Source organism: Penaeus chinensis, chromosome 13, assembly GCF_019202785.1.
Source record: "Penaeus chinensis breed Huanghai No. 1 chromosome 13, ASM1920278v2, whole genome shotgun sequence".
NCBI classification, from domain to species: Eukaryota; Metazoa; Arthropoda; class Malacostraca; order Decapoda; family Penaeidae; genus Penaeus; species Penaeus chinensis.
Window position 1 is genome coordinate 13495092 of NC_061831.1, and position 12500 is coordinate 13507591.

At 41.8% G+C, this 12500-nt stretch overlaps 1 protein-coding gene across 1 annotated transcript in view; it reads right to left on the reverse strand.

The window, feature by feature from the left end:
- LOC125031577 overlaps nucleotides 1-12500 on the reverse strand; it is a 65948-nt gene that overhangs the window by 34977 nt on the left and 18471 nt on the right. The window contains exon 2 of the mRNA XM_047622458.1: nucleotides 3230-3324. Within this exon, the coding sequence (XP_047478414.1) occupies nucleotides 3230-3324 (95 nt within the window). The remainder of the gene's footprint in view (nucleotides 1-3229; nucleotides 3325-12500) is intronic.

Consider the following 12500-nt stretch of genomic DNA (forward strand, 5'->3'; position numbering starts at 1 on the left):
TGTATATATATATATATATATATATATATATATATATATATATATAAGGAGACACCTAGTATGTGCGTGTACCTATGCCCTGTGTGTACCCTCGGTAAATGGAGTTCCTGGCCACATTATTTATTTATTTATTTATTCATTTATTTATTCATTATTTTTGAGCTTATTAGAGAAATGAGTGACGGAATAAGAAACAAAGAACTTAACAACATATCTGAAAAGCTAAGTGGATAATCCCTAATTCAACAGTGACAATTAACAGAAACCCGGCAAACTCAATGGTCGCGAACTAAATCATAGAAACGTGAACAGCCAAGTTTGCCTTTGGGATATATTACATGAAATTCAATGCTTTGTTTACGATTAGGATGTAAATGGAACTCAATCTCTGTTGGAAGCCTCTATATTTCGAATTATTAGTTTAATCATGAGGATTATTGGTAGAAAATAAGATGTTGAAAAGAAAGGAAAATTCCGATTTGACAGTGGTAACTAAAAACCTTTTATTATTGATCGTTTATAAGAATGTGATCGTAATAAGACGTCATTAAGAATTCTAATAATAATAATAGCAGCAATTATATTAATGGCAATAGTAATAATGTTACTTTATTAAATAACTAAAACAAATAAAGGTAATTACAGTAGTAGTGTTAATAATGATAAGGTAGTAGGAATAGGATGGAAGGTAAAAATACAGAAATGTTTACGGGGAAGAGAATGTTTGGATTACTGACCGACTTCACTGAACTGACAGCATTTGATAATACGCAAGGCTAATTTCCAGTTTATAAGGCTGCATCGGCAATGTAATTTCATTCGAACGTTGATATCATTTGACCTACCAGGCAATCAATTAACAACGCCAACGCTTACAACAATCTTTCAGTTATATTCATTCCATGGTAATTTCCAGTTGCTTCCATTTCCACATCGTTTGTATTTTTTCGAGTATAATATGCGTTTCCTGACAGTTTTTTTTTTTTTTTTTTTTTTTTAGATTATATGTTAGATTGAACTTCTTTTGAATTCGTGACGATTTTCCTGTCAACAGACGGTTTCATTGTGGCTATTACTTTGAAGACCTATTATCCTATCAAATATTATAATTTCTACCTGTGGTTCCAAGAAACATCAATGGCGCTTTCCAAATGCCGACAAATTTTGAATGCTAATGAACTGTCTTTCTTTATAATAGATATATTCAGTTAAGATTTCTCCTCAAAGGACTACATACACGCCCACTTAGAGTTCAGGGATCTACACTGAGGACCTAAAAGGGGTCTGTGACCAGATCCTGCGAACAGACGTCTCTAACCCAAATAAGCCTAATTTAACTCACCTTTACCCTAATTAGTCCAATCCAACCCAACCAAACTGAACCTAACACAACCCAACCGAACTTAAACAAGCCCAACACTAGCAAACCCAACCTCAGCCAACAATATTCAACCAAGCCCAAACCCAACCAAACTCAACCTAACCCAGCCCATCAACCCAACCAAACTCAACTTAACCCAGCCCATCAACCCAACCAAACTTAACCCAAGACCAACTCAGCACTAACTCAGAACCATCGAATTGTTGCCATCGACCCCATAGACTAGTGATCGATATGCCTCGAAATCCTCCCGTTCTGGATCTCCGCCAAGATCACAAATACAGTTTTTCTTCTATTTTTTTTTTTTTTTTTTTTTTTTTTTTTACGAAACTCCAAACCCATAATAATAATAAAAACCGATTTTAAATCAAATAGAACAACAATTCTACATCCCTAACGTGATATAGAAACTGATATTATCATATATATATCTCAGCACCAAAGTCTACCTCGCCACAGCTGAACCGGCTGCCCATTCGCGTACAGTGACCCCCTCCCCCCCCTCCCCCCTCTTTTGCTCTCAAAATATTCCTTTTCGGCTTTGATCGCCGGAGATGATGGAAGTCCTACGAGCTTATAGATTGTCCTTGGGCTTGAAGGAGGGGGGAGAGCTGCTCAAGGGACGAATAGAGAGGCAGGAATGGGGTGAGAGGGGTGGTTTTACATGCAGCCAGATGTATATTTCTGTGCGCAGAGAGAGGCACGTAAACACATACGCAGGTACATACATGGAGACATAGATACAGGCACGGACACACACACACACACACACACACACACACACACACACACACACACACACACACACACACACACACAATAACGCAAAAACACACTACCCCCCCCCCCCCCCACACACACACACACATACCCACAAAACAGACACAAAAAACACACTACCGCACACACAGATACACACGGATACACACACACATACACATGTGTGTGAAAGAGAAATAGAAACGTCAGGGTATACTAGACAGACCGGCAGGATAAAAGAAATAACATCCTGATTAATCAAATTCATGCGGCACAGTGCCCTAATCAGCAACTCGACACGCTAGGAATGACAATAAAATATATATATATATATATATATATATATATATATATATATATATTATGGCCGGAAATACAAGACACACAGGCGACAGAAAAGATACACTTTCAGTCGAAGCAGCTAGTCAGACGCTTCAGAAATTCTGTCAGGCGCTTCGGAAATAAATACACGGCAATAGACGAATGAGGAAGAACTAGTCCAGCCAAACCGGGAATTCAACCGAACAAATATAAACAAAACTAACAGTCAAACTAGCCTACCGCGCAAAATAGACGTCCACAACAGTCACATATGTAAAAGATATATATATATATATATATATATATATATATATATATACACACACACAACGCCATCAGTTATGCAATACCGTCGTTCATCGATAAAACATTCATATCACGAACAATCATGATAACCTTTCGTGTATTACAAACAATCATACAAACTAACTATAAGGCGCAAACAAGCAGTAACCAAACTACCACCTAAACCATGAAACAAAACAACTATAAACAACGCAGACAATCACCCTTACAATCATAAAGCACAATCACACAAAGCAAAAAGTCTTACGGAGAAGATATCCATAACAAAAAAAGAAATACAAAACAGACAGCTTTACGAAACAGATAACCGGTTAAAAGGGAAAAAAGAATAAGAAAAATAGAAAAGGAAAAGAAAAAGAAATAGAAAAGAAAAGGAAAAAAAAAAGAAAGAAAAAGAAAAAGAAAGAACGAAAAGAACAGAAAACAAAATATATATATAACACGAAAAGAACAGCAACTCACCAGTCGAACTGACAGGAGGGTAGGGCAACGCCAGCGCGCGAGAGAGCACGAGTCCCACCAGGAACAGCCCGTAAGTTCCTCCGACCACCATTGTTCTGCAGGAAAGGGAAATGGGTGTTATGAGATGAGCGTATGAGCAGAGAAAGGCTAGGGGAGCAGTGATGGATGGGGGAAGCGAGAAACAGGGAGAGAAAAAATTATATATATATATATATATATATATATATATATACATACATACACAGACATATATATAGAGAGAGAAATATGATCACACACATACATATATATATGTACATATATACACAAATACACACACACACACATATACACACACTCACACACAAACACACACACACATATACACATATATATATATATTTATATATATATATATATATATATATATATATTTATATATATTTACATATATATATTTATATATATTTACATATATATATTTATATATATATTTACACACACACACACACACACACATATATATATATATATAGAGAGAGAGAGAGAGAGAGAGAGAGAGAGAGAGATTCTGTAAACGGATATACCGATAGATTTTTAAATATATCATCATCATCATCATATTGGAGCTAACGCCGGCATAGCCGCATCCACCCTTCGTTTCCACCTACGAGGGTCCCTCATGGCGAGCCGCCAGGCAGGGGCCCGGCCCATCTCTAGTTCTTTACAACAAGTTTGATTGATCTGCCCTAGCCACGACCTTCTCGGTCTTCCCACAGGCCTCCTTCAGCCAGGGTTGTCTCGGACAGAGACAACCTGATGGGCAGCATCATCCTGCGGGAGTCGAGCCAAGTGGCCATATATAAAGCTCTCTGTGACTTCGATGTTTTCACCGCAAGCACGTACCAACTGCACAGAGTCTCCTAGTAGGCCCCAAAAATCCTGGATCTTGGTCTTGGTCCAGGAGACCTGTAGCCCCAGGGGCTTTCCTTCATTGCTAAATGCATCAAGAGCCGCCACTAGGGTTTCCAGAGATTCAGAGAGAACGGCAACATCATCAGCAAAGTCAAGGTCTGTAACCTTAATATTGGCAAGAGTTGCTCCACAGTGACTTTGGACAGTAGCTCTATCCAGTATCCAATCCATGCAAGTGTTGAAAAGTGTTGGTGCAAGAACACAGCCTTGCCTCACACCTGAACTAACAGGGAAGAAGCTCGACAGGCCCCCACCACACTTTACAGCACTTTCAGTGCCTGTATACAGGTTTGCTATCAGTCCAATAATCCTTGTTGGAATTCCTCTTAGCCTCAGGATCTCCCAGAGTGATTCGCGATGCACCGTGTCAAAAGCCTTCTTAAGGTCGATGTAGGCTGCGAGCAGTCCACGTCCGAACTCACGACGGCGCTATACAATGACTCGAAGCGCCAGGATGCGGCCTATTGTGGACTTACCAGGAGTGAATCCAGATTGCTCCGGCCTTTCATGCCTCAACAGGTGGTCTCTGATATGTCTCAGTAGGATGTGCGCGAGTACCTTGCCTAGTACACTGAGTAGTGTAATGCCTCGGTAATTGCTGCAGCGATCCCCTTTCCCCTTCCAGTAAGGGATGACCACACCCCTCAGCAGGTCAGGGGGAAAGGTACCAGTCTGCCAGATGGCAGACAGGACTGCATGCAAGCCCCTTGCCATAGGTTCTCCACCAGCCTTTAACAATTAAGCTGGGATGACACAAACACTTGCTGCTTTACCACTCTTCAGCTTGGAGATCGCCCCCCTGACTTCAGTCAGGAAGGGTGGATCCTCGCTGATGGGTGGGTCTGGCAGAGGAATCTCAACATTACCCGCATCCATGTTAACTGTTGGTGGATCAACCTTATACAACTGCTCAAAATTCTCAGCCCAACGCACATGCACCCCATCAGGATCTGAGATTATCTGGCCACTTGCTAAGTGGACTGCAAGATTACTGATAAACTGTTCTATATCCCTTCTCAACAGTGACCTAGTCCTGCGCACCAGAGAACGGTGCAAGTAGCGATCCCCTGACAATCGAGCCGCACGACAAGCATCTGTGGCTTCCAGTGTCTCCTGCGAGACGGAATTCTGTCTTGCTCTTGGGCGTTCACCAATGGATTCTTGAGCTGCATCAAGCGTTTCACGCTTGAAGGTATCCCACATATGAATAGGGTCTGTCAGGCCCTCGAGTGCTGTGAGACGACCAGAGATAGCCTCGGCAAACCCCCGGGCACACTCGTCCTCCCTCAATCTGTCCAAATGAAACACCCTAGGGTGTTCATTTGGGCGACGGGGGGTTCTAAAGTGGACCCGGAGAGTAGCCACAACTAATCTATGATCAGTTCCACAGAACTCGGCGCTTCGATACACCCTGCAGTTCTGGAGAATCCTCCACCGAGTGCTAACGAGGATGTGGTCGATTTCCTTGGCCACACTACCCGTATCGCTGTACCAAGTCCAACGATGCGGGTCAGAACGCTGATACCAGGAGCCAGAAATCCTCAATTTCTGGGACCTAGCAAAGTCACGGAAAAGGAGGCTATTCTCGCTGCCAGCATCAGCTCCTGAGCCATGAGGACCGACAGACATCTCGTAGCCAGCTCGATCACAGCCGGATACCGCATTGAAGTCGCCCAGAACATCGCCGAGGACATCTGTCTGCCACAGATGCAAGTTTGGCGTAAAACATCTCACCTCAAGTTTATATACATCCTTAGGAGCGTATACAGCAATAAGACACATGAAGCCAAATGAAAGCTTCAGTCTCAATACCATAATACGCTCATCGACTGGAGTGACCTCAATTACCGAGGGTTGAAGTCTGCTGGAGATGGCTATGGCTACTCCCTGGAGATGGTGGCCATCGCTGCGGCCCGACCAGTAGTAAGTGTAGCCACCCACACTAATCTTGCCACTGCACGATTAGTGTGGGTGTGTAAAAATATTCGTGTGTAAAATATTCGAATCCAGTAAGAATAATGATTCAATTGTATACTTCCTTTTCCTTATCATCCCCCCTTCCTCCTCCTCCTCTTAACCTCCCTCTCCGGTCTTCCCTTTCATCTCCACCCCCCTCCTCGGCCGTACTGTTCCTCCCATCTTTATCCTTCTCCTCGTCCTTCCCCCTTCCTCTTTCTCTTTCCCCTCCCTCCTCTTCTTAATCCTTCTACTATTACTTTATCATTCTCTTCTTCCTCTTTCCTCCTCCTCCTCCTATAACTCTTCTTTCTCTTCCTCTCCTTCCTTCTACCTTTTACTCTACTTCCTTCCCTGTTCTTCTCTCCTCCTCTTCCCGTAATGATTACCTCTTCCTTTCTCCTTCCTTTATCTCTTCTTCCACCTTTTCTCCTTCTATTTCCTTTATCTCCTCTTCCTCCTTTTCTCCTTCTCTTCCTCCTTCTTCCTCAGCAATCATAGTTTGATGAGGTTCCTCGCATCGACCCAAGGAAGACGTCGGGCCAAAAATATGTGTTCGTTCGGAAAGAAGTTGGATTTCCTTACAATTTTTCGATTCAGCATTTGGCGCCAGCTTTTTTTTTTTTTTTTTTTTTTTTTTTTTTTTTTTTTTTTTTTTTTTTTTTTTTGCTTAATTTGCGGTAGCAGTTTATATAAGTCTTGTTGATTCAACTATTTCTATATTTATCTGTGTAGTTTACGCAAGCTTTATTTATTGGTCTGTTTAGATATTTACCTGTGTATTCACATTTATTTATTTATTTATTTATTCATTTATTTAGTTTTGATTATATTTCTTTAAACTTTAACTTTTGCTTCATATTTTGAATGTAAATGTTTGTAGTAAATTTTCGCGGGGGGGGGGGGGGTTGATGAGGAGGAAACATCAAAATAAATTAGTCGAGAAAGTAATGACAAAATTAGCATAATGTACGAAATTAGCATAAAACACATATGATAAATCATAAAAATAAGATACTCTGAAAGGAAAACGAAAGAAAGAAAATAATGGAAAATTGTTAAACGAAAAAGAGAAGTAAAAACGGGACAATTGAAAAGAGAAATATAAGAGAGAAAAATAAGAAAAAACAAACATATGGAAAGAAGACAAAAAATATTAAAGAAAAGAGTTAAGGCAGATATCAAAACGAAAAAAAAAGCAAAAACGTATATAAAATTCAAAGAAGAGAAGATTTCCTGGTATGATTTCTCTCGACGCCTCTGTACAAAAAAAAAAAAAAAAAAAAAAAAAAAAAAAAAAAAGGGAGAGAGAGAGAGAGAGAGTAAGAGTGAGAGTGAGAGTGAGAGTGAGAGTGAGAGTGAGAGTGAGAGTGAGAGTGAGAGTGAGAGAGAGAGAGAGAGAGAGAGAGAGAGAGATTGAGAGAGAGTTAGTGAGAGAGAGAGAGAGAGAGAGAGAGAGAGAGAGAGAGTTAGTGATATATATATATATATATATATATATATATATATAGAGAGAGAGAGAGAGAGAGAGAGAGAAAGAGAGAGAGAGGAAGAGAAACAGTCCAAAAATCACCGCCTCTCTCTGGGGTTTCCTGACAAGGGCCGTGACCTTTCGTCTCTGACTTTGACCTCTTTTTTGGGGGATGACCTTTAACTGACCTGACAATGATAATGACCGTACATGTCCATCTGTTTATTTCTTAATTGCATTTTTTTTTTTTTATTCCAAAGTTTATCGTTTTAGATTTTAGTTGTTTTTTCTTCTCTCTGTGGAATTTGCCAGTACACAAAGCATACGATATATAGGACAAGAGCTGGAAATAAAACAACGAAAGGAAAAACAAGAAAAACAAACAATTTTCTTTATTATCATATTTCATTGTTCCTTTCTTTTTGTTCTTCCCTTCGTTGAGAGAGAGAAAACGAGAGAGAGAGAGAGAGAGAGAGAGAGAGAGAGAGAGAGAGAGAGAGATAGAGAGAGAGAACGAGAGAGAGAGAGAGAACGAGAGAGAGAGAGAACGAGAGAGAGAGAGAGAGAGAGAGAGAGAGAGAGAGAGAGAGAGAGAGAGAGAGAGAGAGAGAACGAGAGAGAGAAAGAGAGAATGAGAGAGAGAGAGAGAGAACGAGAGAGAGAGAGAGAGAACGAGAGAGAGAGAGAGAGAGAGAGAGAGAGAGAGAGAGAGAGAGAGAGAGAGAGAGAGAGAGAGAGAGAGAGAACGAGAGAGAGAGAGAGAGAGAGAGAGAGAGAGAGAGAGAGAGAGAGAGAGACAGAGAGATAGAGAGAAAGAGAGAGAGAGAGAGAGAGAGAGAGAGAGAGAGAGAGAGAGAGAGAGAGAGAGAGAGAGAGAGAGCAAGAGAGAGAGAGAGAGAGAGAGAGAGAGAGAGCAAGAGAGAGAGAGAGAGAGAGAGAGAGAGAGAGAGAGAGAGAGAGAGAGAGAGAGAGAGAGAGCGAGGGAGAGAGAGAGAGAGAGAGAGAGAGAGAGAGAGAGAGAGAGAGAGAGAGAGAGAGAGAGAGAGAGAGAGAGAGAGAGAGAGAGAGATAGGAGGAGGGGGACACGAGAGAGAGAAAGGAGGGAGGGGACATGAGAAAGGGAGGAGGGGGGGGGGGGGAGAGCGCGCGAGAGAGCGTAATAGAAATTGATAGATAGACAGAGGTAGATAATTAGATAGACAGAGGTAGAGAAGCAGATAGACAGATAGACAGAGACAGTCAGACAGATAGATAGATAGACAGACAAGCAAAGAAAGAGACAGAGAAAAGGTCGGAGGAATAACACTGAATATATATCCACTATGCAATATACAGAATGACATGTAATGCATAATAGATTCTTGATAAGAGCACGAAAGGTGACGTGATTTCGTCCAGACTGCTCTTCACCTCTCACTGTATTTCTGTGACGATTAACTCTCGATTAGGCAAACCGAGAGAAAAATATATCTATGCTCAAAATTTTAGAATTTGGAAACAAATACGATACCCGTAATAATAATGCTTTTAATGGTAACAAGAACTTTGATGATAATGATAAAGATGGTGATGATAATATTAATACTAATAATGTTATAATAAAAACTATCATTATAAAAACAGTAGATAATGAAAATGATAAGAAATCCAATGAAGTTGATAACGAAGAAGGAAAAACAGGAATAAAACCTTGAAACCAAAATCAAGATAGTGTGTCGCATGTAACTAAACTTTATTTAACCCTTGATAGAGCTCTCGGCAGGGTGGGGTTGGGGGGAGGGAAGGAGAAAAGGGGGGAGGGGAAGGTGGGGGTGGGGGGGAGGTGGGGAAGTGAGGAAAGCGGAAGGTGGGGGGGGGGGGAGGTGGGGAAGTGAAGGAAGCGGAAGGTGGGGGGGGGGGGGAGGTGGGGAAGTGAGGGAAGCGGAAGGTGGGGGGGGGGGGAGGTGGGGAAGTGAGGGAAGCGGAAGGTGGGGAGGGGCGTTCTTGGGGGGGGGGGGGGGGCTCTCGTGAAAGTTACGTGTTAATGACTACAAAACCTCACGCCTTTGTAAGGTAAAATTAGATTCATCGGGCGTGAGGAAAGATATCTTGCAAAATATGGAAGAGAAGAAAGGGAACAGGTTTCTCGGGAAGGGCAGGAGAGCTAAGCAAGGTTACTTGCACATGTGTGAGTATGTATACAATATTCACATATAAAAATACACATATAAGCACATAGAAACATACACAAATACACACACAAACATATGTGTGTGTGTGTGTGTGTGTGTGAGTGTGAAGTGTACGTATGTATGTGTGTGTGCGTGTATGTATGCATGTGTGTATATAAACTAAAAAGCCAAAGAAATCCATTGCAAACTTACTAAAATCACACAGAGGAAAATAGCACATCCAAGTCAAGCTCTGTATCAAACATGAAAATTCGAAGCGCTGATGCCTGACACAGGGAGAAGGAGACGAAGAGAAGGTGTCTCCAATTTCCTGCCTGACACCACAGCTTGACAGTGTCACTCTCGAAAGTTAAACTGTCTGTGGAAAAACTGGATCAGCTAATGCAGTATACTTGTAGCTTTGGGTTAGAACTCTGAATAACGTGTGTGTATATATATATATATATATATATATATATATATATATATATATATATATCTGCGTGAGAGAAAGAAAGATATATATAGATAGAGAGAGAGAGAGACAGACAGACAGGCAGACAGACAGACAGACAGAAAGAAAACACACACACACACACACAAACACAAACACACACACGCACACACACACACACACACACACACACACACACATATATATATATATATATATATATATATAGAGAGAGAGAGAGGGAGAGAGAGAGAGAGCGAGAGAAAGAGAAAGAGAAAGAGAGAGAGAGAGAGAGAGAGAGAGAGAGAGAGAGAGAGAGAGAGAGAGAGAAAACAGTCAGTCAGACAGACAAGCAAACAAAAAGAGAACTAGACAGCGAATTGCAGAGACAGAAAAATACAGAAAGAAACACAGAAAGTGAGATACAAACGAACTCGCCTAAATCTTTCCTGAAGTTAGCAAAAACGAAAAAAAAAAAAAAAACGAAGTAAAAGCGAACAAGAGAAAATCTGCATTTCATTTTCTTCTGTCTTCGGTGACTTTTCCGGCGATGACGTCAGAAAGGGTGATATAGGTCTTGAAATGCCATAGAGAGCAAAGGGAAGGCACAGAAGGGTCATCTCCGTTTGCCTAATATTATGTTACCAAAGATCAGGATTTTAAATAAACTCTAAATCATTTTTGTTTTATCGTTAATGTTGTCTTTACCTTATCTTATCATGTTTCCTTTTTTTTTTATATCCTCCCCCTCTCTCTGTTTTTTCTTTCTTTTTTCCTCCCCCCCCCCCTCCTTCTCTCTCTTTCTGGCCCTCTTCTTCCCTCGCTTCCCTGTCCCATCTCCCCAGAACTTAATGATTCGTGAAAGCTCATATATTTTGGACGTCCAAGGAAAGGTTAGTTTGGGCCTCGACGAACTCTACGAAAATATATTCATGACACTGGCCTCCTTCCATCCATGTTTTTCTGTGTGTATATATGTGTGTGTGTGTGTGTGTGTGTGTGTGTGTGTGTGTGTGTGTGTGTGTGTGTGTGTGTGTGTGTGTGTGCATTTATGAATTTATGAACTAACCTTGATGAAGACATTACAGATTCTTCCTTGATGTCTTCCCTTTTTTCATCTGCCTCATATATGTATATGAAATGCTATAACTCACCAAGAGCCATTCCCTTTCATAGGCAATATTCGGATATATTTCCCATTTCCTTTAAAAATGCTGCGGTTTTATCATGTAAAATACATGGCTTGGTGGCTGTTCGGTTCATGTAAGAATCATTATCACTTGCTATTTATTACTCGTTTTCTCTAATTCCGTGTCTGATATTGCTCCTTCTGTTATCAAGGCATCTGTCTCTCTCTCTCTCTTCCCCATTCCGCGTCTTTATTCCCCTCTCCATACATCGCCTCTCTTCTTATACAGTGTCCATGAAGACTCTCACATCTTTTCTCTCCCTTTTCTCACTCCTTGCTTTCCCTCTTCCGTTTGCATCCTTTTCCCTCTCTAGTCCCTTCCTTCTTCCCTTTCTCTCCACCACCATATCCTAACTCTTCCTCTTGCATATCCCCCCTCCCCCCCCCCCCCCTCCTTCCCCTACACATTTCTTCCCCTTCGCCTCTCTCCCCCCTTCTTCCACATTTCCCCTCTGCCCTCCCTCTCCCTCCCTTTATTTCTTCCATCCCATTCTTCTGCCATATCTACCTCCCCTCCCCCTCCCTCCGACTATTTATACCTTCTTTTCCCTCTTTCACATTCTCCCTCTCTCCTCCCTCTTCCACACCCACCTTTTTCCTTCACCCTCCCTCCCTCTCCTTCCACACCCCCCCTCTTCCCTCCCCCCTAACCCCCCCTTCTGCCACACCCATCCTCTTCCCTTCCTACTTCCCTCTCTTTCCCCTCCCCCTTCCCCTCAACCCCCGATTTCATGAGGGCAAGAAGCGACGTTGACGGACCTGACCATCTTCATTCAGGAAAGTTATATTGTGGAAGTGAATGTCTGAGAAGCTGATGGTCTCATTTCCAAGACGACAGAAAAGGAGTCAGCTCTTTTCCCTCTAATTGAATGCCAATCTAGGGGGCGTTTTTTGGGGGTGGAGTGGGAAGTGAGAAGGGAAAAGGTGGGGGAGAAATGCTGGAGGGAGAAGGGAAGGGAGGGGAGGGAAGGGGAGAGGAAAGATAGGAAGAAGGGAAGGGAATGCCCCGAAACCTTAAGGGAAACCGTACCTGTTCATAGGAAGTGACTAAGATGTTTTCCCACAAAAAGGCATTAAGAAACTCTGAACGTACTGGA